General features: G+C 45.2%; 1 protein-coding gene across 1 annotated transcript in view; it reads right to left on the reverse strand.

Annotated features, from left to right (window-relative positions):
* Window positions 1-2590: 2590 nt before the first annotated feature.
* The window catches only part of LOC138670210 (pinopsin-like), a 42244-nt gene continuing 20681 nt past the window's right edge, over window positions 2591-24153 (reverse strand). Inside the window, exon 5 of the mRNA XM_069757347.1 lies at window positions 2591-4922. Within this exon, the coding sequence (XP_069613448.1) occupies window positions 4785-4922 (138 nt within the window). The 3' untranslated portion in view covers window positions 2591-4784. The remainder of the gene's footprint in view (window positions 4923-24153) is intronic.

Raw genomic sequence — 24153 nt, forward strand, 5'->3', positions numbered from 1 at the left:
TCACATTTAAAAAAAAAATCCAATCCACTTCACAATCTTTTTCAATTCATCCCAAAATTTGAAGAATGAGTAATGGGTAATTTGCATGACTACTGCCTTACTTGGATGTGGTACCCATTTATTTGTCTCACTCTCCAGATTCAAACCCTTATTTACTGTACTCCAAGGACACCAACATGTAACGGAGCCCATACGGCATGGGGGGTAGTCAGAAAGAGTGGCTCACTATGAGGGTGAAGTGAAAGGCCACCTGAGGACACTACGGCCGCCCTGCCTCTTCAACCAAGGCAATGCACAAAGTCACTCGGGGAAGGGACAAGGGCATGGGGGCCTATGCGGCGCCTCTGTCAGGCTTAGACTTGCCTCCGCCATGGGGATCCTTTTTTGGTGGGATTCTATGTCATTTAAGTCATTTCCCTATCCAATTTGTTTGTTGTGCACTTGTCTTGCTCTTGCCCCATTTTACTTTTGTAGCCCGCTAGCCCTAACTATGGCCATTTTAAAGCCATTTTAAACCACTGAAGTTCAGACTCACGGTCGGATTCCGAATGGGACTTTGAACTCCAGTTTGGTCGAACCCGACGAACCTGAACAGCCCAAACATCCATGGGTCCGCCCATACCTATCCACTAGAATACTTGTGCATTGTGGCTTTCTTTCTGAGCTCTTCATTTCTTCAACATCCATGAGTCTTTGTGTAGTTCTACTCAAGAAAAGAAGTATAAAATACAAAAACAGGGAAAATAATCAACTGTGTAACATGTAATCCTTTAAAAATATAAAGTTTAATGCCAAATTGTTCTAAAAAACACCAAATCCCAGTGTAACAAAATAATAATATAGATCTACTCCGTAACAATAACCTAACAGTTTCCCTATGCTTAGCTGCTATCTCTACCTACCAGTGGAGGTTGGCACCCTAATAGACACGATTTTTTGGCGCCCCCACTCAACGGCGGCTATCCCCAACTCGCCCTGTTGAATACCTATTAGATTATAGGTGGAAAAACAATAAGCAGCAAAAAGAGGTGATAGCCGCCGTTGAGTGGGGGCGCCAAAAAATCGTGTCTATTAGGGAGGGATAGCAGCTAAGCATAGGGAAACTGTTACGGAGTAGATCTATATTATTATTTTGCTACAGTGGGATTTGGTGTTTTTTAAAACAATTTGGCATTAAACTTTATATTTTTAAGGGATTACATGTAGTTCTGCTCAAGGCCATGTCATACATTGCTTTTGCTAAAATTCATAGTATGACATCATTTTTGGTTTAACATAAGGCAGTAAAATGGCTAACAATTAATTACATAATTTATCTTGGCAACCTTAATTTCTTAATAGAATAGAAGTAATTATTGAGGAGGCCCAGACTACTGATAGGGTTTCATAATATAATATATTGGATGTCATCAATATCAGATAGACAGGGGTACGACATTTCCACCCATCAACTGAACAGCTGTTATTAGCTTTGGGGACAGCGCAATGTTAATATTGAACAAAGCTGCACTGCACAACTTCATTCAATGTGTAGTGGCAGCTGGCGGGTACCGCAGATCAACTCTTATTCTCTTGGACCTCACCAATCTGATATCCTAGCGTTAAATAACTCATTGCTTTACTTTAATTTATTATTTTGGAGGATTGTAAACAAACTCCAGCAATTTTTCCATTGATGTGGAGTTTAAAATCAAGCATTATTGCTACCCTAATAAAATTCAGCATAAAAAGGGGAGAAGCCAGCGCAGCCTAAGGTTAAGACGCAATACATAACGTGCAAATGCACATATTAATTTCTAACTGTATTATCAAAATGAGACATTTAGCAAACAATTGATCAATTCTTTGAGCCACCCCGCCTCTTCACGGCAATCTCATATTGGGGCAGTCCTACACTACGTTTTTTTTATTCGCTGTGCCATAAAGGCCTCCTAAATGAACTAAAAGCAAGACCACATTAAAAGCATGCTGTACCTGGAGCATTACTGAGTCACCCCCATGGCGCCAGAGTAGGCAAGCGAGGATAAAGGTTGACCAGGTCCAGACAGACATTTCAGATCCAACCTCCACACTGCCCATCCAGAGCCACAGATGAAGAGTGAGACAGGCTGAGGCACAGGTGCATAATTAAACAAAGCCTGAGGCAGGGCAGGGCTGCTATGTGTGTGTACAGCAGCCTATCAATCACTGAGACACAGAAAGAATGGCGCACATAACCAGGTGCGGCGCACGGCAACAGTGGTGGTCAACACATCTTTTTATGATTAAACTAAGAGGCAATATATCTCTCTATACGTTCGACTCAAACCCTAGACATTAGACCTGACTGGTGTTTTTCGTTTTAAGTGGCATAAATTTTGATGAATATGGTGGGTGGGCTTTGCCATGCCATATCCCACAACAGCCTTGACCATTTTGACAAAGCTGGCATAAGAACTCCCAAATTTTGAAAATTTCATAATGTTTTACGGTACAATTCTGGCATAAATACCTTGATGAATCGATCATATTTTGTACACACATAAACGTATGGAAACAAAGTAAAATCGAAAACTGATTACTTAAAGTAAATTACGCAGCGACACAGGCACATTGTGAATATAGTTATTATTAATAGTTTCGTTTTGATCAATTTAATTCCAATTCTTTGTACACGTCACAAAATTAATAAATTCAAATGAATACATTTTACTTATGTTTCGTAATAACATCTTTTTGTTTTGCATTGAAAATCACATATAGCCTTCACATGTAATGTTTTATATTCACAATAGACACAGTAAACAATATTATCAGAGGACATAAAGTATTACCTGTAGACATGGCATAGAATGTTTTGTGCTTATTAACACAAGATTTTTTTTACATGAAATCATATATTCTATAAGTTTTTGTGATAAAATGGAGTTTCACCAAAACAAGCCCCTTTAAACTACCAGTAACCTAAGAATACTGGGAACTGCATGTAAAGGCATCCACTGAATGGCAACTTGGTTTTTATTGGAGCTTTAATGAAACATGCCACATACAGTGGGTACGGAAAGTATTCAGGCCCCTTTCAATTTTTCACTCTTTGTTTTATTGCAGCCATTTGGTAAATTCAAAAAAGTTCATTTTTTTCACATTAATGTACACTCTATCTTGACTGAAAAAAACGAAATGTAAATTTTTTTGCAAATTTAATAAAAAAAGAAAAACTGAAATATCACATGGTCATAAGTATTCAGACCTTTAGCTCAGACACTTATATTTAAGTCACATGCTGTCCATTTCCTCGTGATCCTCCTTGAGATTGTTCTACTCCTTGATTGTAGTTTAGCTGTGTTTAATTATGATAGGACTTGATTTGGAAATGCACACTCCAGTCTATATAAGATCTCACAGCTCACAGTGCATGTCAGACCAAATGGGCATCATGAGGTTAAAGGAACTGGCCAAGGAATTCAGAGACAGGATTGTGGCAAGGCACAGATCTGGCCAAGGTTACAAAAGAATTGCTGCAGTACTAATGGTTCCTAAGAGCACAGTGGCCTCCATAATCCTTAAATGGAAGAAGTTTGGGACCGCCAGAAGTCTTCCTAGACCTGGCCATCCAGCCAAACTGAGCAATCGTGGGGGAAGAGCCTTGGTGAGAGAGGTAAAGAAGAACCCCAAGATCACTGTGGCTGAGCTCCAGAGATGCAGTAAGGAGATGGGGAAAGTTCCACAATGTCAACTATCACTACAGCCCTCCACCAGTCAGGCCTTTACGGCAGAGTGGCCTGACGGAAGCCTCTCCTCAGTGCAAGACATATGAAAGCCTGCATAGAGTTTGCTGAAAAACACATGAAGGACTCCCAGGCTATCAGAAATAAGATTATCTGGTCTAATGAGCCGAAGATAGACCTTTTGGAGATAATTCTAAGCGGTATGTATGGAGAAAATGAGGCACTGCTTATCACCTACCCAATACAAACCCAACAGTGAAACGTGGTTGTGGCAGCATCATGCTATGGGGGTGTTTTTCAGCGGCAGGGACAGGACGACTGGTTGTCATTGAAGGAAACATGAATGCGGCCAAGTACAGAGATATCCTGGATGAAAACCTCTTCCAGAGTGCTCTGGACCTCCGACTTGGCTGAAGGTTCACCTTCCAACAAGAAAATGACCCTAAGCACACAGTAATACAATAACATAATAGTGGCTTCAGAACAACTCCGTGACCATTCTTGACTGGCCCAGTCAGAGCCCTGACCTAAACCCAATTGAGTATTTCTGGAGAGACCTGAAAATGGCTGTCCACCAACGTTCACTATACTACCTGATGGAACTGGAGAGGATTTGCAAGGAATAATGGCAGAGGATCCCCAAATCCAGGTGTGAAAAATTTGTTGCATCATTCCCAAGAAGACTCAGGGCTGTACTTGCTCAAAAGGGTGAGTCTACTCAATACTGAGCAGAGGGTCTGAATACTTATGACGATGTGATATTTAATTTTTTCATTTTTAAAAAATTTGCAAAAATTACTACATTTGTTTTGTTCAGTCAAGATGGGGTGCAGAGTGCACATTAATGAGAAAAAAATAGCTTTTTTGAATTTACCAAATGGCTGCAATGAAACAAAGAGTGAAAAATGTAAAGGGGTCTAAATACTTTCCGTACCCACTGTATGAGCAAATCAGGAGGCTTTAACTTCTCCAGGTAGTAGTGGTGAGAAGCATTATTGGGACATCTATGGTGGCCTAAATTAAAGGGGGTTTGTTCTGACTTCCTTTAACATAAGCATGTTACACAAGTTTCTATAATTATGCTGGTGAGACTTTGCTTCCACCTCCTTCAGATACTGATGTGACATCTGTACGGCCGCTGACTGAGCTTGAGTCATCATCTCCACCAAATGGATCACGACCACAACATAAAAGTTTCATTAAGCAAGTTCGAAACTAAACAAATAGAAAACATTACATATTAACAATATCTAACTAAGACACAACAGCAGAAAGTGCCACCACAGATAAAAACACACTATAATGAATGCATGTTGTAAATGGTCTTCAATCGGCAGGCCCAACTGAGTTTTGGATAATTCAATGCTCCCATAAATTAAGGGAACATTCAACCCCTTCACGACAACTGTGTACGGCGCTGTGGGAGGTGCCTTCCTGCAAACTGCCGTAAATGTATGGCATGACGATTGCGTTGGCTCACTCCATGCACAGGCATGATCAAAAGTGGCTGTCAGTGCTAGCCCCGATCGCAGGTGTTTAACCCCTCTAATGCCTCTAACAACAGTGACCCAATTGCGTCGATGGTCTCCATGGTGACCCTGGGCCAAAAGATGGCCCGGGGTTACCCAAGTATGGTGGCCTGTAAGTTCCTGCTTAGAGCAGGAGCTGACACGACTCCTCTCTGTGTGCAAGAGAGTGATCTAATACCGTGCAATACAAAAGCATTGCAGCGTATCAAATCAGCGATCATCATGAGGTAGATGGAGAAACTCTGTACACCAGAGGTGTCAAAATGCATTCCTCGAGGGCCGCAAACAGGTCATGTTTTCAGGATTTCCTTGTATTGCACAGGTGATAATTTAATCACCTGCACAGAATGATTCCAGCACCTTGTGCAATACAATGAAGTCCTGAAAACATGACCTGTTTGCGGCCCTCGAGGAATGCAGTTTGACACCTCTGCTGTACACCATCTGGTCTATAATCTGGCCGTGCCTGTCTTTTTAACCCCTTCACACCGCAACCCTTTTTCATTTTTGCATTTCTGTTTTTCGCTCCCCTTCTTCCCAGAGCCATAACCTTTTTATTTTTCTCTCTATATGGCCGTGTGAGGACTTATTTTGCAAGACAAGTTGTACTTTTGAACAACACCATTGGTTTTGCCATATCATGTACTTGAAAACGTCATTTTTCGAGACTCGTAGTGCCTCCATTTTTTGTGATCTTGGGCTGGATGAGGGCTTATTTTCTGCATGCCAAGCTGCCGTTTTGAACCCTTTCAAGTTGCGGCCCTTTTTCGTTTTTGCGTTTTCATTTTTCACTTCCCTCCTTCCCAGAGCCATAACTTTTTTATTTTTCCGTCAATATGGTCATGTGAGGGCTTATTTTTTGCGGGACGAGTTGTACTTTTGAATGACACCATTGGTTTTACCATGTCTTTTACTAGAAAACGGGAAAAAAATTCCAAGTGCGGGAAATTGCAAAAAAAGTGCAATCCCACACTTGTTTTTTGTTTGGCTTTTTTGCTAGGTTCATTAAATGGTAAAACTAACCTGCCATTGTGATTCTCTAGGTCATTTCGAGTTCATAGACATCTAACATGTCTAGGTTATTTTTTATCCAAGTGGTGAAAAAAAATTCAAAACTTTGCTTAAAAAAAAAAAAGTGCCATTTTCTGATACCCGAAGCGTCTCTATTTTTCGTGATCTGGGGTCGGGTGAGGGATTATTTTTTGCGTGCCGAGGTGACGTTTTTAATGATACCATTTCGGTGCAGATACGTTCTTTTGATCGCCAGTTATTGCATTTTAATGCAATGTCACGGCGACCAAAAAAAACGTAATTCTGGCGTTTCGGATTTTTTTCTCGCTCCGCTGTTTAGCGATCAGGTTAATGCTTTTTTTTATTGATAGATCGGGCGATTCTGAACGCGGCGATACCAAATACGTGTAGGTTTTTTTTATTGTTTTATTTAGGATGGGGCGAAAGGGGGTGATTTAAACTTTTATATTTTTTTATATTTTTTTCATATTTTTAAAAACATTTTTTTTTTACTTGTGCCATGCTGCAATAGCCTCCATGGGAGGCTCGAAGCAGGCATAGCCTGATCGGCTTTGCTACATAGCAGCGATCATCAGATCGCTGCTATGTAGCTGAAATGCAGGTGTGCTGTGAGCGCCGACCACAGGGGGGCGCTCACAGCAGGCCGGTATCAGTAACCATAGAGGTCTCAAGAACCTCTATGGTTACCTTCTTGATGCATCGCCGACCCCCGATCATGTGACGGGGGTCGGCGATGACATCATTTCCGGCCGCCCGGCCGGAAGCGCCGGTTAAATGCCGTTGTCTGCGTTTGACAGCGGCATTTAACAGGTTAATAGCGGCGGGTGAATAGCGATTTCACCCGCCGCTATTGCGCGCACATGTCAGCTCTACAAAATAGCTGACATGTCGCGACTTTGATGTGGGCTCACCGCCAGAGCCCACATCAAAGGGGGAGACACGACATGTGCCGTACTAGTACGGGGCATGTCGTGAAGGGGTTAATATTATCACTTTGGTGTGGATATTATCTTTTGATCGCCTATTATTGCATTTTACTGCAATATTACGGCGACCAAATATATATTATATTGATAGATCGAGTGATTATGAATGTGATGATACCAAATATGTGTATTTTTTTTCTATTGTTTTATTTTAAATGGGGCAATTGGGGGGGGATTTGAACTTTTATATATTTTTTATTTTTTTATATTTTTAAAAACCTTTTTTTTTACTTTTCACTTTCTTCAATAGTCTCCATGGGAGACTAGAAGCTGCGATAACACAGCCTGTGTGTAGCAGAAATGCTTACTTGCTAAGAGCACCAACTGCTGGGCGGTGCTCATAGTAATCCGCCAAAAACAACCACAGGGGTCTGCTGCAGACCCTGGGTTGTCATGCCAACTCATTGTCGACCCGCATTCAGGGTCGTATTGGCCCACCGGAGAACCTGAGGATTCTCCGGTGGACCCAGGCACTGACACCTGCTGGTATGCTGGCCAGCAGCTGCCTATGGACCCAAACTGCTCTAGGGGCCCCCCAGCCAGTGGCTATGGGGTCCCTGAGTCAAGGGGGCCTGCCCTGTGCCAGTGGAGCAGCAGCGGGTGACAGGAAGCCATGCCTGTCCCCGCTGCTAAAGAGAAATAAATATTCACGCATGGGCATGGAGAGGAGTGAATACCATTTCACTTTAATAGCGGGCAGCATTATCCGCAGGCAGCAGCTAACACTGCCCGCCTGTAAAGCCCCACCACCATCACACCACTCTCTCACACTCACACACAAAGCACATCCCGGCGTCCTGCTTCCTGCCCGGTGCTTCCTGTCTGAAACTGCGCAGCTGGATGATGTCATCATTCAGCATGCGGCTGTTTCAGACAGAAAGCCGTTGATGACCAAAAAGCTGTCTGGATGTGCTGCGATAGGTGAGTGGTGCTGTGTGTCTATCTGCGTGCGTGTGCATGTGTGTAAGTGGTGCGATGCTTTGTGTGTGAGTGTGAGAGAGTGGTGCGGTGGTGTGTGTGTGTGAGTGAGAGTGGTGCGGTGCTGTGCGTGTGTATTGGAGATGGGTGCATTGGAGATTGGCAATAGTGGGGTGGTGGGAAAGGACGATGGGGTGGTGGGGAAGAAGGCAATGATGGAGGTGGTGAAATGGGCAATGATGGGGTGGTGAGGAAGAAGGGAATGATGGTTGCGGTGGAAAGGACAATGGTGGTGGTGGGAGGCAATGATGGAGGTGTTGAAATGGGCAATGATGGGGGTGTTGAAATGAGCAATGATGGGGTGGTGGGGGAGAAAGCAATGATGGTTGTGGTTTAAAGGACAATGATGGTAGTGGTGGAAAAGACAATGGTGGTAGTGGAATGGGCAATGATGGTGGTTGTGGGGGAGAAGACAATGATGGGGTTGGAGGGGGAGAACAATGATGGAGGTGGAGAGGGGCTGCATTATACCCTATGAGGGGCCTACAGTATACTCTATGGGGGGGCTACAATATATTCTGTGGTGGGGCTGCATTATTCTCTCAGGGGATTACATTATATTCTAGGGGTTAAGCCCAGGGCCGGTGTTAGCGGCAGGCAGACCAGGCAGCTGCCTAGAGCCCCTGCTCCCTCAGGGGCCCCCAGCCAGTGGTGTTCCGCTAATAGTGGTTGCTATGGGGCCCGTGAGTTAGGGGGGTTTGCCTGCTGCCAGCGCCGACTCCCCCCCGCTGCCGCATTCAACTATGTCGGCATCTAATCAAAGCAATGATGGAGGAGCGAGCGTCAGATGATGCTCCCCCCCATCATTCCCCTCATCCTCTGACACTGCGGATGGGCGATGACGTCACTTCATTGCACACCCACTGTGTGCCGCCGTTGAGACCGGAGCCGAGCCTGGAGGAGCGCGGTGCATAAGGAAAGGTGAGGGTTGTGTGTGTGTGTTTTTTTTTTTAATATATCAGTGAGTGAGTACTGGCCTGTGGGGCCATTCTGGGGGCGGGAGGGGCTGTATTCTAGGAGGGCTACATTATATTCTATGGGGAGCAGGACTGTATTATATCCTATGGGTGGTTACATTATATTTTATGGGGGGGCTGTATTATATTCTATGAGGGTGGACTGCATCATAATCTTTGATGGGGCTACATTATATTCTATGGAGTGGTGGGCTCTATTATATTCTATGAGGGAGGATTGCACATACTCTTTGATGGGGCTGCATAATAATAATAATATTAATATTCTTTATTTTTATATAATAATAATAATCTTTATCTGTTTAGCGCCAACATATTCCGCAGCGCTTTACAGTTTAACAGTTTCAAACACAACAGTCATAAGTAACAACGTTAACAATAATACAATAATTAAAGCAAAATAATAAAACGACCCTGTTCATGAGTATTTACAATCTACAGTACAATGAGGTGGGGGAGATACAAGCATTTACAATGATGGTCCAGACATCTTGAGGAAGTGGGGGATAGATAGAGATAGTGAATGGACTACACATACTTACACATAAAATGACTTTGATTAGGTAGCGTGATAGGCTGCTCTGAACAAATGTGTTTTGAGGGAGCGTCTAAAACTGTACAAGTTGTGGCTGGTCCAAATTTCTTGGGGTAGAGCATTCCAGAGGATTGGCGCAACACGGGAGAAGTCTTGGAATCGGGAGGTACGGATTAGTGCAGAGGTTAGTCGAAAGATGTTTGCAGAGCGCAGGAATCGGCTAGGCCGATAGACAGAAATGAGGGAGGAGATGTAAGGGGGTGCCGAACTGTGGAGAGCTTTGTGGGTGAGAACAAGTACTTTGAATTGGATCCTATAATTAATGGGCAGCCAGTGTAACGACTGGCAAAGAGCAGATGTGTCCGAGTACCGATTAGCCAGATGGACGACCCTGGCTGCTGCATTAAGAATGAACTGGAGAGGGGAAAGTCGAGTGAGGGATCAGGGCAACAGTGAGGGTTTTTGATGTTTTCATGGTGAGAAAAGGGCGGATTCTGGTGATGTTCTTTAGGTGTAAGCGGGCAAGAGATTGTATATGGGAGTTGAAGGGGAGATTGGTGTCAAACAAAACACTCAGACAGCGTGCCTGCTGCCGGGGTGTAATTATGGTGCCACCCTCGGAGAGGGAAATGTCAGATTTAGGGAGGTTAGTAGACAGTGGGAGCAGAAGAAATTCAGTTTTGGAAAGGTTGAGTTTCAGATAGAGAGCGGACATGATGTTGGAGACTGCGGACAATCACTGGCGTTCTGTATTACAGCGGGGTAAGGTCAGGGGATGACTTGTATAGTTGTGTGTCATCAGCATAAAGATGGTACTGAAAGCCAAATCTGCTGATGGTCTGTCCAATTGGGGCCATGTAGATAGAGAAGAGAAGGGGGCCAAGGACTGAGTGCTGATGTATCCCAACAGTGAGAAGAAGAAGGGATGAAGTGGAGCCATAGAACAAAACACTGATGGAGCAGTCAGAAAGATAGGAAGAGAACCAGGAGAGAGCAGTGTCCTTAATGCCTAGTGACTTGAGCCTAGACAGTAGGAGATGGTGATCAACAGTGTTGAAAGCTGCAGAAAAGTCAAGAAGAATGAGCAGAGAGTGGTCACCATTACATTTTGCTGTCAGAAGGTCATTGGTCACTTTGATGAGTGCAGTTTGTGTCGAATGTAGGGAGCAGAAGCCGGACTGTGAAGGGTCTAGGAGTGAGTGAGTGGAGAGGTAACAGGTAAGGCAGAAGTAGACCAGGTGATCCAAGAGTTTAGAGATGAAGGGGAGATTGGAGACTGGTCTGTTGTTGTTTGTGCAGGATGGGTCGAGAGTGGGTTTCTTTAATAATGGAGTAATGATAGAGTGTTTGAAGGAGGAGGGGAAAAAGCCTGATGAGAGGGAGAGATTAAACATTGTATTTAGGTGAGTTGTGACGACTGGAGAGAGAGACTGGAGGAGATGTGAGGGAATGGGGTCAGTAGTGCATGTAGTCGGATTAGAAGAAGAGACTAGCCTGGAGACTTCTTCTGTGATTGGATCAAATGTGGAGAGTGAGCCAGGGGAAATGCAGGGAGGGATAGGAGTCACGGCACCTGGTGGCTGGGAGCAGATTTCTTGACGGATATTATCTATTTTCTCTATAAAGTGGGAGGCCAGGTAATCAGCACAAATGTCTGTGAAAGCTGTCAAAAAGTTCTTGGAGTTGTTGGATAGTGAGGAGATCAGGCTGGTGAAGTAGGTCCATTCGGTGAGGTGAAGGGCAGAGTTATAGGTTCTTTACATAAATTTGAAGTGGATGAAGTCTTCTGGTGTGCGAGTTTTCCTCCATAAGCATAATCTTCCCTGTCCCTGCTGAAGAAAATCAGGCCCAAACCATGATGCTGCCACCACCATGTTTGACAGTGGGTATGGTGTGTTCAGAGTGATGAGTTGTGTTGCCTTTACGCCAAACATATCGTTTGGCATTGTTGCCAAAAAGTTTGATTTTGTTTTCATCTGACCAGAGCACCTTCTTCCACATGTTTGGTGTGTCTGCCATGTGGCTTGTTGCAAACTTTAAACAACACTTTTTATGGCTATCTTTGAGAAATGGCTTTCTTCTTGCCACTCTTCCATAAAGGCCAGATTTGTGCAGTCTACGACTAATTGTTGTCTTATGGACAGACTGTCCCACCTCAGCTGTAGATGTCTGCAGTTCATCCAGAGTGATCATGGGCCTCTTGGCTCCATCTCTGATCAGTCTTCTCCTTGTTTGAGATGAAAGTTTAGAGGGACGGGTGGGTCTTGGTAGTTTTGCAGTGGTATGATACTCCTGTCATTTCAATATGATCGCTTGCACAGTGCTCCTTGGGATGTTTACAGTTTTGGAAATGATTTTGTATCCAAATCCAGCTTTAAACTTCTCCACAACAGTATCACGGACCTGCCTGTTGTGTTCCTTGGTCTTCATGATGCTCTCTGTGCTTCAAACAGAACCCTGAGACTATCACAGTGTCAGGTCGCCGTTATCACCGCCGCGGCCCCTGCTGTCTGCTCTTACTTACTGCTCCTCGGCGTCCCGGCGCGCTCCTGTTCCTCCTCCAGCGCCGCCTCCTCTGCTCGCTCTCCCGGCTCCTGCTTCCTGTCGGGCGCGCGCGCACTAGGGTTTCCTGCGCACGCGCACTCTGCCTTTTCTTTGGACGCTCTTTCCCCTGCTCTCTGTGGTCCTGGAAGTCCATGACCCGGAAGGTACGCTGCCACTCTGCATTTAAGGCCGCCTCTTCCTTTTGGCTGTGCCTGTCTGTCATTTGTTTTCTGGCAAATGCCTCTGGCTCTCTCGCTTCCTAGCGTACCCTACGTTCTCCCAGCTGCTTTTCTCTTGTCTCTGACTTTTCGTTTCTGAGTATTATCTTTAACTGTCTCCGTGCTTCCCTTGCAGCTCCAGTTCTCCTGTACCTCCGTTTTTTCCTGGTGTTCCAGATCCTCTGCCTAGTCCTTCCGCCATCATCTCCTGCGCTTCCGTTGTCTCGTGTCCTCATCCTGTCTTCCGGTTTGTCCTTTCATTCTCTGTCTGTCTAGTCAGTTTCCCGTTACCCGTTCCTCTTCTCCTTCCTCGTTTTCTTTTCCGTCGTCCCTGCCCTGACCTTTTCCTTTCCCTGTACTTTGGTACCGGCTGCCGTTCAGTAGTCTCCCCTGGGCCTGCTCCTAACGCTCCCTGTATAGGGGGCGGTCCACCTGGTCCACTCGTCCTGGGGAGGTTCGCTGTTTCGGTCCAGTGGGTCCACTTATCTCGCTTTCCTGGTCCCTAAGCGTAACACACAGAGCAGGAGCATTGATACGGAGACATGATTACACACAGGTGGACTAACCAATAACCAATACATTTCGTTCAACTTCACAATTGTGTTTCACTTTTTGATTCTTCTCCAAAAATTTACATTTGGTATCTTTATGTTTGAAGCATGATATGTGGGAAAAGGTTGAAAAGTTTCAGGGAGCCGAATACTTTCGCAAGGCACTGTACATTATACTATATAAGGGAGCTGCATTATAGTCTATGGAGGGGCTGCATTATATTCTATGGGGGCTGCGTTATATTTTATGGGGGGCTGCATTATACTCTATGTGGAGGCTACCATATATTCTATGGAGGGGCTGCATTATACTATATGAGGGGGGCTGCATTACATTCTATGGGGGTTACATTATATTGTATGGTGGGGCTGCATTATACTCTTAAGGGGGCTACATTATACTCTGTGGGGTGGCTGCATTATACTCTGGGGTGGCTGCATTATACTGTATTGAGGACTATGGAGAAGACATTACACTATATGAAGAACTATGGGGTTCATTATGCTATGGGAAGTGAATTGTACTATATGGAGCACTATGAGGAGTGTATTATACTATATGGAGGACTGAGCACTGTATTTTAATATATGGAGGACTATGAGGCGTGTATTATACTATATGGAGGACTGAGGAGTGTATTATACTATATGGAGGACTGAGGAGTGTATTATACTATATAGAGGACTATGGGGACTGTATAATACTATATGGAGGACTATGAGAAGTGTGTTATACTATATGTTGGACTGAGCTATGTTTTTAATATATGGAGGACTATGAGGAGTGTGTTATACTATATAGAGGACTGGGGAGTGTATTTTAATATATGGAGGACGATGAATAGTGTATTATACTATATGGAAGACTATGGGAAGTGTATGATACTATATGGAGGACTGAGACGTGTATTGTAATATGTGAAGTACTATAGGGACTGTGTTATACTATATGGAGGACTACAGGGAGTGTATTATATTATTTGGAGTACTATGGGGAGTGTATTAAACTATATGGAAGACTATGGGGCGCATTATATTATATGGAGGACTATGGGGTGTGCATTTTACAATATAGAGGACTGTGGTGCACATTATTTTATATGCAGGACTATAGGGTGTGCATTTTACAATATGGAGGACTGTTTTGCACATTATAATATACGGAGGACTATGGGGTGTATTATACTAAACAAGCAAAATGCTGCATATTCATCGAGTGATTGGATTGTTTATGCCAGAACAAAAATCATTGTTCTCAGCAGCACATCGCTGGTGTAAACTGTAGATATGCTGCTGAAAACATGATACTGTATGGGGACAGATTGATCTAATAGTGATTATTCTGTTGCCATCATTCTCAGTTGGTATAAAGAGGCTGGGAAACAAGTGTCGAACGATTTCAATATTGTCGATCATACTCGTTTAGCGGCCTGAACTCAGCACATGTAAATACAACAGAAATGCTTCTGTGTGACGTGCAATATGTGAGCATTTGGGGCCCCATTTTAAACTTTTGCCTAGGGCCCCACTTTGCCTAAAACCTGCCCTGGTCATGCCTTGTTCACTATCATCATTAGGAAAGGCCAGATGATGCAAATTTTCCAGCTTTATAAAAACCCAGGCTCCTCTAACCCTGTGCCAAAAAACAGCAGCCATGGATTCTTCATGAAAAAGGTGGACACCCACAAAGTAGGAGAAGGCTATAAAAAAGATAGCAAAGCGTTTTCAAGTTGCCCTTTCCTCAGTTCGAAATGTATTTAAGAAATGGCAATTAGAAGGAACAGTGGAGGTCGAGATAAGGTCTGGAAGACCAAGCAAAATTTCAGTGAGAGCTGCTTGTAGGATTGCTAGAGATGCAAATCAGAACCTCCGCTTGACTGCAAATGACCTTCCGAAAGATTTAGCTGACTCTAGAGTTGTGGTACATTGTTCTACTGCTCAGAGACACCTGAACAAATATGGCATTCTTGGAAGAGTCATCATAAGAAAACATCTCCTGTGTCCTCACCTCAGGGTCAGAAGTATGCAAAAAAAATCTAAACAAGCCTGATGCATTTTGGAAATACATCCCGTGGACTGTTAAGGTCAGCATAGAACTCTTTGGCCACAATGATCAGAGGTATGTGTGGAGAAAAAAGGGCACAGAATTTCAAGAAAAGAACATCTCGCCAACCAGTAAGCATGCAGTCATCTACTAGGAAATTTTAGAGCACTTCATGCTTTCTTTTGCCGACAATCTTTTTGGAGATGGAAATTTCATTCTTCAGCAGGACTTGGCACCTGTCCACACTGTCAAAAGTACCAATACCTTTGTTTGGCTGATGAAACATTGCAATTAAATGCAATAAAAACATTGTTTGTACCCCAAGATGGTATCAGTAAAAACATTAGATCAGGGAGCAAAAAATCAGACCTCACCGAGCTCCATTTCCTGAAAATTGAAAAAGTTGCGAGTCTCCGAAAATGACGACAAAACCAATATATTTCTTTGTTAAAAATGTCTGTTTTTTTTTTCACCACTTAAATAAAAAAAAACTCGACAGAAAAATAAAAAAGTTATGGCTCTTTGAAAAAGGGGTGGAAAAGACAAAAAAACAAACAAAAAAACACAAAAAAAATGCACGGGTGTGAAGATGTTAAATAAACATACCTGGCTACAATCACGCAGCAAGGCTCTGATTCACGCTGTCCGTGTATTGGGCAGCATGAATAGTCCAACAGGTGATCTTTAAATTTATGTAACTAGGAGTTACATTGTGATTCCTAGGTATGAAAATATTATTTTAACAGTGTACTGTTTGTGGGGTAACCTTTTTCATGTAAACTAATCCCTGTTATACAGTTACATTCCCAAGGGCATACAAATTGCTTTAGCTGCATTAGGCTAAGTTCACATTTGCATTCAGGGCTTTGCGGAGGGCTGCGTACGTCCTCCATTAAGCCCCGCCTACTTCCGCCTACTTCTGCATGCGTCTTGCATACCTATCTTTAACATTGGGTACGCAGGACATGCAGATGTATGTGGATGCGTTGTTTTGATGCACCTGCTGACCGCACCGGAACGCAGTGAGTTGTGTTTTGTTCGGACAGCAGGCACGTCAAAATGACGCATCCGTATGTCCTGCATACCCAATGTTAAAGATAGGTACGCAAGACGCATGCAGAAGTATGCGGGGCTTAACGGAGGACATACGCAGCCCTCCACAAAGCCCCTGAACGCAAATGTGAACCCGGCCTTAGTGGGTAGTATGGAGCCTTGTGTTCAAGAGTCGTAAACTACTAACCTATTGTAAAGCTAGTTTTAAGTTTTTTCTGTCATTTACACAGTGGTGAAAACACATAGTAAGGGATAGCTGCTCTACGCACTATTTGGCATTTTGGAATTTTGCATCAATTGTTTCACTGTATGCTGGTAAATGGAATTATAGGCACTAAATGACACTATAAAGTATGGTACAAAGTATGGTATTATTTGAAGCTATTATTGTACTTTGTGGATACTGTTATCTAGGCAAGGTATTGTTAGGCTACTTTCACACTAGCGTCGGACTCGGCCCGTCGCAGTGCATCGGGCCGAGGTTCCGATGCTAGTAGTGAATGCGCCGCACAACAGAGGCAGTGGATGCATTTTTCCTGCGCATCCGCTGCCCCATTGTAAGGTGCGGGGAGGTGGGGGCGGAGTTCCGGCCGCGCATGCGCGGTCGGAAAAAGCGGTCCGTCGGCAGCAAAAACATTACATGTAACATTTTTTGCTCCCGGCGGTCCGCCACAACACGGCGCAACCATCGCACGACGGTTGCGACGTGTGTCAATGCGTCGCAATGCGTCGCTAATGTTAATCTATGGGGCAAAAACGCATCCTGCAAGCAACTTTGCAGGAAGCGTTTTTTCCCCATAAACGACGCATTGTGACGTATTGCAAAAAACGCTAGTGTGAAAGTAGCCTTAGGTGTTGAGTTCCCGCCGCTGCACTTGGGGAATCTCGAGCCACCTCCGCTGCGGTCTGCCATTCTTCTTCAGCCGCAGTGGAGCCTGCTCAGCGGACACGTCGGTCCCAGCATCTGGCTCAGTCAGATACTGTGCGCTTGGTTATTGCTGATTTTCCAGGCTCAGCCATTGTAACCAGCAGTGTTCAGAGGCAAGCAGACACTCCTGGGACTAAGTCCTGCTTTTCCTCCACTGAGCATGCCCAAGGGACGACCTCATTGGAGGTCGGGGGTCACATGCATGCTCAAGTCCTGAAGCAGTTCCTATTAGACCACTAGGAAGGTCCTGGAGAGCTTTCTCTATAAAAGGTTCGCATGGCCGCACGCTAGTATCAACTTATGTTCTTGTGTATGAGCTTAGCTACTTTGTGGTCTGTGTCAGCATGTGCTCAGGGTCGGCTGTATAGCCAATAGAATTCCGGCACCTCCGGAGAGGAGTTTGTGTGTGTGAATTTAAGGCTGGCGTATAGCCACTAGAATTTTGGCACCTCCGGAGAGGAGTTGTTTGTGTGCTGTTGTTGACTGTATGACCACTGTATGCTACCTGCTCCGTTAGTGAGCTGTGATCCTCTGTGAGGTTAACAGCATTACCTTTAATCCCAGAGACTCTGTGAAGCAACAGAGTTTGCTCCTATACAGACCGGGTGACAGAACCCGTGTCTATTCAGGCGTAGTACAGCCATATAGTGCCGCCATTTACTAGCAGCAGGTTCCTCTTCTGCACGGTGGACCCCGGGCTGCGAACGCACCTATACTATCTCCATATTTACTCGGTGCGTTCCGCCAGCCTTAACTATATTAGCGCCATGGTCAGGCTAGTAATGGCGGACGATCAGTGTCTACAATGGTACATCCAGAAGCTGGAGGGCAGGTTGGCAGCTCTTGAACGCACAACCTCGGCTGTGGATGTCACCGCAATCGCTGTTCAGGCGGCGAGCGTGGTTGTAGCCAGTTTGTCCACTACCACCCCTGCTTTGACTTTATCCTGTCTCCTGTTACCAGACAAGTTTGCTGGTGACAGTAAGCAGTGTTGGGGATTCATGAGTCAGTGTGCTATACATCTAGAGCTCCTAGCTGCATGTTTTCCCACGGAACGGGCTAAAGTGGGATTTATTTTATCCCTTCTGTTGGGCAGGGCATTGGAGTGGGCAATGCCGCTGTGGGAACGCGATGATCGTGCGGTGCAGAGTGCTCTTCGCTTCTTGGATTCTCTGAAACAGGTCTTTATGGGACCTCGTGTCACCCATGATACGGCGCTCCAACTGCTGGCATTGGCACAGGGCTCGTCCATGGTCAGTCAATTCGCTGTCCACTTCCGGACTTTTGCATCTGAGCTGGAGTGGCCAGATAAAGTCCTTATCCGGGTCTTTTGGAAGGTACTGGCTGACCATGTGAAGGACGCCTTGGCCACCAGGGAGATTCCTGCCAAACTAGAGGAGCTTATAACTATTTCTACCCACATCGACCTTTGTTTTAACGAATGAAGGTTGGAGCGAACCCAGTGTAGGCAGAGGTTTCGGTTGGCTCCTACCTTCGCCACCCCTCTGGATTCTCCAGTTCAGGCGTCCGAGTCCTATGAGGCCATGGAGGTATCTCGAGCAAGGCCCAAGTCCCAGGCCGCTCGAACACCCGTGGTCTGTAATGTCTGCCAGCAGATAGGACATTATGCTAAGAAATGTCTGCATCGGTCGGGAAACGACCATGTCTAGTAACCGTAGGAGGAGATTTACTAGACACAGCGGCAATTTCCTCCAAACTGTCCTTTAAGGGGACAATCACCTTTGGCCCTTCCACTCTTACAGTTGAGCTTTGTGTGGATTCTGGGGCGGTGGGGAATTTTATGTCCTCAGCCTTCGCCCAAAGCCACGCAATACCCCTGGTGATGCTCGCCAAGCCGGTGACTGTACGAGTGGTGAATGGGTCGACACTGCCCTCACAAATAACACACCAGACCATCCCATTTACATTATCTATTTCTCCATCCCATCAGGAGATTATTTCTCTCCTTGTCATCATCCCTGAGGAAATAGACGAGATCCTGCTAGGGATACCTTGGTTACGTTATCACTCCCCTCATATAGAGTGGTCCTCAGGGAGAATTTTGGGATGGAGTGAATCTTGTGAGGGCAGATCTCTGAGGGAGTGCATTCAGGTTGCTACTTCTGAAGTACCCGCAGATTTGACCTCTCTCCCCAAGCACTACTGGCCCTATGCGGACGTATTCTCCAAGATGGCTGCGGAGACCCTTCTGCCCCACCATCCCTATGACTGTCTATTGACCTCTTCCCTGGTGCAGAGCCTACCCGGGGTTGAGTCTATCCACTGTCTCTCCCGGAGGCAGAGGCGATGTCCCAATACATCCAGGAGAATCTGGCAAGAGGATTCATTAGGAAGTCAGTATCACCTGCAGGGGCAGGATTCTTCTTCGTGCAGAAGAAGAATGGAGAACTATATCCATGCATTAATTACAGGGGTCCTAACGCCATCACCGTTAAGAATAAATACCCTCTGCCCCTGATATCAGAGCTATTCGACAGGTTGCACAGAGCGAGGGTATTTACTAAACTAGATCTGCGGGGTTCTTACAACCTGATTTGTATCCGTGAGGGGGATGAATGGAAGACGGCATTTAACACCAGGGATGGGCACTATGAATACCTGGTGATGCCCTTCAGGCTCTGTAATGCCTCTGCTGTTTTCCAAGACTTTGTGAATTATATCTTCTGGGATATGCTCTCTACCTCGGTCGTAGTCTATCTGGATGATATTCTCATCTACTCTCCAGATATAGACTCCCTCTGGAGAGATGTTTGCAAAGTCTTCGACCTCCTACGGGCAAACTCCCTCTACGCCAAGTTGGAGAAGTGTGTGTTTGAGCAGGAGTCCCTTCCTTTCCTTGTCTATATCATCACCGCCCAGGGATTTGCTATGGATCCTGCCAAGCTACAGGCTGTGATGGACAGGCAGGAACCCCATTCTCTCAAAGCGGTGCAGCGCTTTATGGGGTTCATTAATTACTATCGCCAGTTCATTCCCCACTTCTCAACTTTGGTAGCTCCCTTGGTTGCCCTCACCAAAAAGGGAGCAAATCCCAAATTGTGGTCGGAGGAGGTTTCCAGAGCCTTTCAATTAAGTCACACTTCGCTAGCGCTCCTATTTTACATTGCCCTGATGTTGATAAACCTTTTATTATGGAGGTGGATGCCTGTTCCATTGGTGCTGGAGCAGTCCTCTTCCAGAAGAATGCTCAAGATCAGAAGCATCCTTGCTTCTTCTCCAAGACCTTCACACCAGCGGAGAGGAATTATTCCATCAGAGATAGGGAGTTGCTAGCCATGAAGTTGGTTTTCTCGGAGTGGAGACACCTCGCAGAGGGGGCTCGCTTTCCCTTCCAAGTTTACACTGACCACAAGAATTTGGTCTATATACAGACTGCCCAGCAGCTAAATTCTTGCTGGGCCAGATGGTCCCTGTTCTTCTCCTGATTCTATTTCACCCTCCATTTTCGCTCCGGGGAGAAGAACATTCGTGCCGATGTTTTCTCCCGCTCCTTAGTGTCATCAGCAGAGGAGGAACCTCGGCTTATTGTTCCTTTTGAGAGTCTAAGGACCGTGGCTCTGGTTTCGCTAGAGTCTGTGCCCCTGGGCAAGACTTTGGTGCCATCAAATTTGTGACCGGAGGTTCTTTCTTGGGCTCACTCGTCTAGGGTGGGTAGACACTTTGGGACCAAAAGGACATCTGAGCTTCTGGCGAGGACGTACTGGTGGCTGCATATGGCCCGTGACGTTGGAGACTATATTTGGGCGTGTGTCTCCTGCACCAAGAATAAGTCTCCTCGACAACGGCCAGCTGGGTTACTTTACCTTCTGCCGGTGGCAGACAGGCCCTGGGAGATGGTCGAGATGGACTTTATGGTGGGCTTACCCAAGTCCCATGGCTGCACCATCATTTGGGTAATCACCGACCATTTTTCTAAAATGGGGCACTTGGTGCCTCTTCCACGGCTACCTTTTGCATGGGTCTTGGCAGCGTTGTTTATTAAACACATTTTTGGCCTACACAATATGCCGGACAAAATTGTCAGTGAGTGGGGTCCCCAGTTTGCGTCTGGAGAGAGCTCTGTCGTCTAATCAACATCGAGATGAATCTCTCTTCAGCATACCATCCTGAGACGAATGGGTTGGTAGAGAGGGCCAACCATATCTGCGACATTTTGTTTCTGCTAGGCAGGATGACAGGGCATCCTTGCTACCATGGGCGGAGTTTGCGCTAAACAACACTGTAGCTGACTCCACTGGACAGACCCCATTCCTTCTTAACTATGGCCAGCATCCGCGAGTTCCTGTGCCTATGCCCGTGTCTTCCATCGATTCCAAGGTGGCAGACTGGGCTGTGGAGGCACGTGATATTTGGGACTGCACTCGGGATGCCATCCGGGCTATCAAGGAGAGAATGAGGTCCTCCGCCGATTCACATAGGCACCCTGCTCCGACCTTTGCACCTGGTGACTTAGTGTGGCTCTCCGCCCATAACATCAGGCTGCGAGTTGAGTCCGCTAGGTTTGCACCTCGCTACTTGGGTCCCTTCAAGGTCCTGGAACAGGTTAACCCTATGGTCTACCGTCTGGCCCTTACTCCATGCCTAGGTATCATCGACACCTTTCATGTGTCTCTTCTTAAGCCCGTTCACATGTCCCGGTTTTCTGAGTCATCTCCCGGGACATCAGGTTCATCTACAGATGATTTTGAGGTGAACGCTATCTTGGGGTGTAAGGTGGTACTTGGCAAAATATTTTATTTGGTGGATTGGAAGGACTATGGCCCAGAGGACAGGTCCTGGAAGCCTGCTGAGCACATTCGGGCTCCGGAACTCATTGCTACCTTCGAGCGTAGTGAGGCCCAAGGAGGGGGGGTAATGTTAGGTGTTGAGTTCCCGCTGCTGCACAAGGGGAATCTCGAGCCACCTCCACTGCGGTCTCCCATTCTTCAGCCACAGTGGAGCCTGCTCAATGGAGATGTCGGTCCCAGCATCTGGCTCAGTCAGATACTGTGCGCTTGGTTACTGCTGATCTTCCAGGCTCAGCCATTGTAACCAGCACTGTTCAGCGGCAAGCAAACGCTCCTGGGACTAAGTCCTGCATTTCCTCCACTGAGCATGCCCAAGGGACGATCTGTCATTGGAGGTCGGGGGTCACATGCTCAGGTCCTGAAGCAGTTCCTATTGGAAGGTCCTAGAGAGCTTTCTCTATAAAAGGTTCGCATGGCCGCACGGCCATGCGCTAGTAGCAACTTATGTTCTTGTGTATGAGCTTATCTACTTTGTGGTCAGTGTCAGCATGTGCTCAGGGTCGGCTGCATAGCCACTAGAATTCTGGCACCTCCAGAGATGAGTTTGTGTGTGTGAATTTAGGGCTGGCGTATAGCCCTAGAATTCCGGTACCTCCGTAGAGGAGTTGTTTGTGTGCTGTTGCTCACTGTATGACCACTGTATGCTACCTGCTCCATTAGTGAGCTGTGATCGTCTGTGAGGTTAACAGAGCACAGCATTACCTTTAATCCTGGCAACTCTGTGAAGCAACAGAGTTGCTATACAGTCCGGGTGACGAAACCCGTGTCTATTCAGGCGTAGTACCGCCATATAGTGGCATTTACTAGCAGCAGGTTCCACTCCTGCACGGTGGACCCCGGGTTGAGAACACACCTATGCTATCTCCATATTTACTCGGTGCATTCCGCTAGCCCTAACAGGTATGATCCAGAGTGGAAACCTCACTTTTCATTTTGACATTATGTGGTAATATGGCAGTATATCTACAGTTGTGTGACAAAGTGTTTGCCTCCTTCCTAATTTCCTATTTTTTCGCATGTTTATCATACTTATTTGTTTCAGATCACCAAACAAATTTAAATATTAGACAAGGAAAACACAAGTAAACACAAAATACAGTTTTTAAATGAAGGTCTTTATTATTAAGGGGAAAAGAAATCCAAAGGGCCCTGTGTAAAAAAGTGATTGCCCGCCCCCTTAAACCATAAATTAACTGTGGTTTATCACATCTTTGGGAAGCTGAGTGTAAACTCCCTAGCCAGGCCTGATTACTATATTGAGGTATAGGGTACTTGATTCCTGTTAGGCTGCCGTCACGCTAGCAGTATTTGGTCAGTATTTTACATCAGTGTTTGTAAACCAAAACCAGGAGTGGAACAAACAGAGGAAAAGTATAAGGCTGTGTGCACACGTTGCTGTTTTTTCGCGTTTTTTCCCGATAAAAACTCCATAAAACCACAAAAAAACGCATACAATAAGCATCCCATCATTTAGAATGAATTCCGCATTTTGTGCATATGATGCATTTTTTTCCACGAAAAAAACGCAAAGCGGTAAAAAACACAGCATGTTCTTTAATTTTGCGATTTTTTTTTTTGCGGATTTCCCACTACAAAATGCATTGGGAAATGTCCCGAAAAAAACGCATCAAAAAACGCAGAAAAAACGTGTCAAAAACGTGGCAAAAAAGCATGCAGATTTCTTGCGGATTTCTTGCAGAAAATTACAGGTTTTTCTCAGGAATTTTCTGCGAGAAATCCTGAACGTGTGCACATAGCCTAATAGAAACATATGCACCACTTCTGCATTTATCACCCACTCCTGGTTTTGGCTCTCAAATACTGATGTAAATTACTGACCAAATACTGCTAGTGTGACGCCGGCCTGCCTGCAAAGCCTCTGATTTAATCAGCGTTTTTTGTGTCCTTTACACATTAACCTTCTATGTGCCTTGTCTGTTATAGCTATAGATGATGACAAATGTGATTTTTGTTATGTATAGTAATAAACTTTGTTATATTTTTATTATAATTTTTTGGACAATGACTCTGTGTATCCTTGTAGGATTTAATCAACGTTTTATGTGTCCTTCACACATTAACCTTCTATGTGCCTTGTCTGTTGTAGCGTTAGATGATGACAAATGTGATTTTTGTTATTTATAGTATAACAAACTTTGTTATATTTTTATTAGAATTTTGTAGACAATGAATCTGTGTGTTCTTGTAGGATTTCTGATTACTGTCACACCTCTTCTCAATTGAGAAATCACTTAAATGGGAT

The sequence above is a fragment of the Ranitomeya imitator genome, chromosome 3 (genome assembly GCF_032444005.1).
Source record: "Ranitomeya imitator isolate aRanImi1 chromosome 3, aRanImi1.pri, whole genome shotgun sequence".
NCBI classification, from domain to species: domain Eukaryota; kingdom Metazoa; phylum Chordata; class Amphibia; order Anura; family Dendrobatidae; genus Ranitomeya; species Ranitomeya imitator.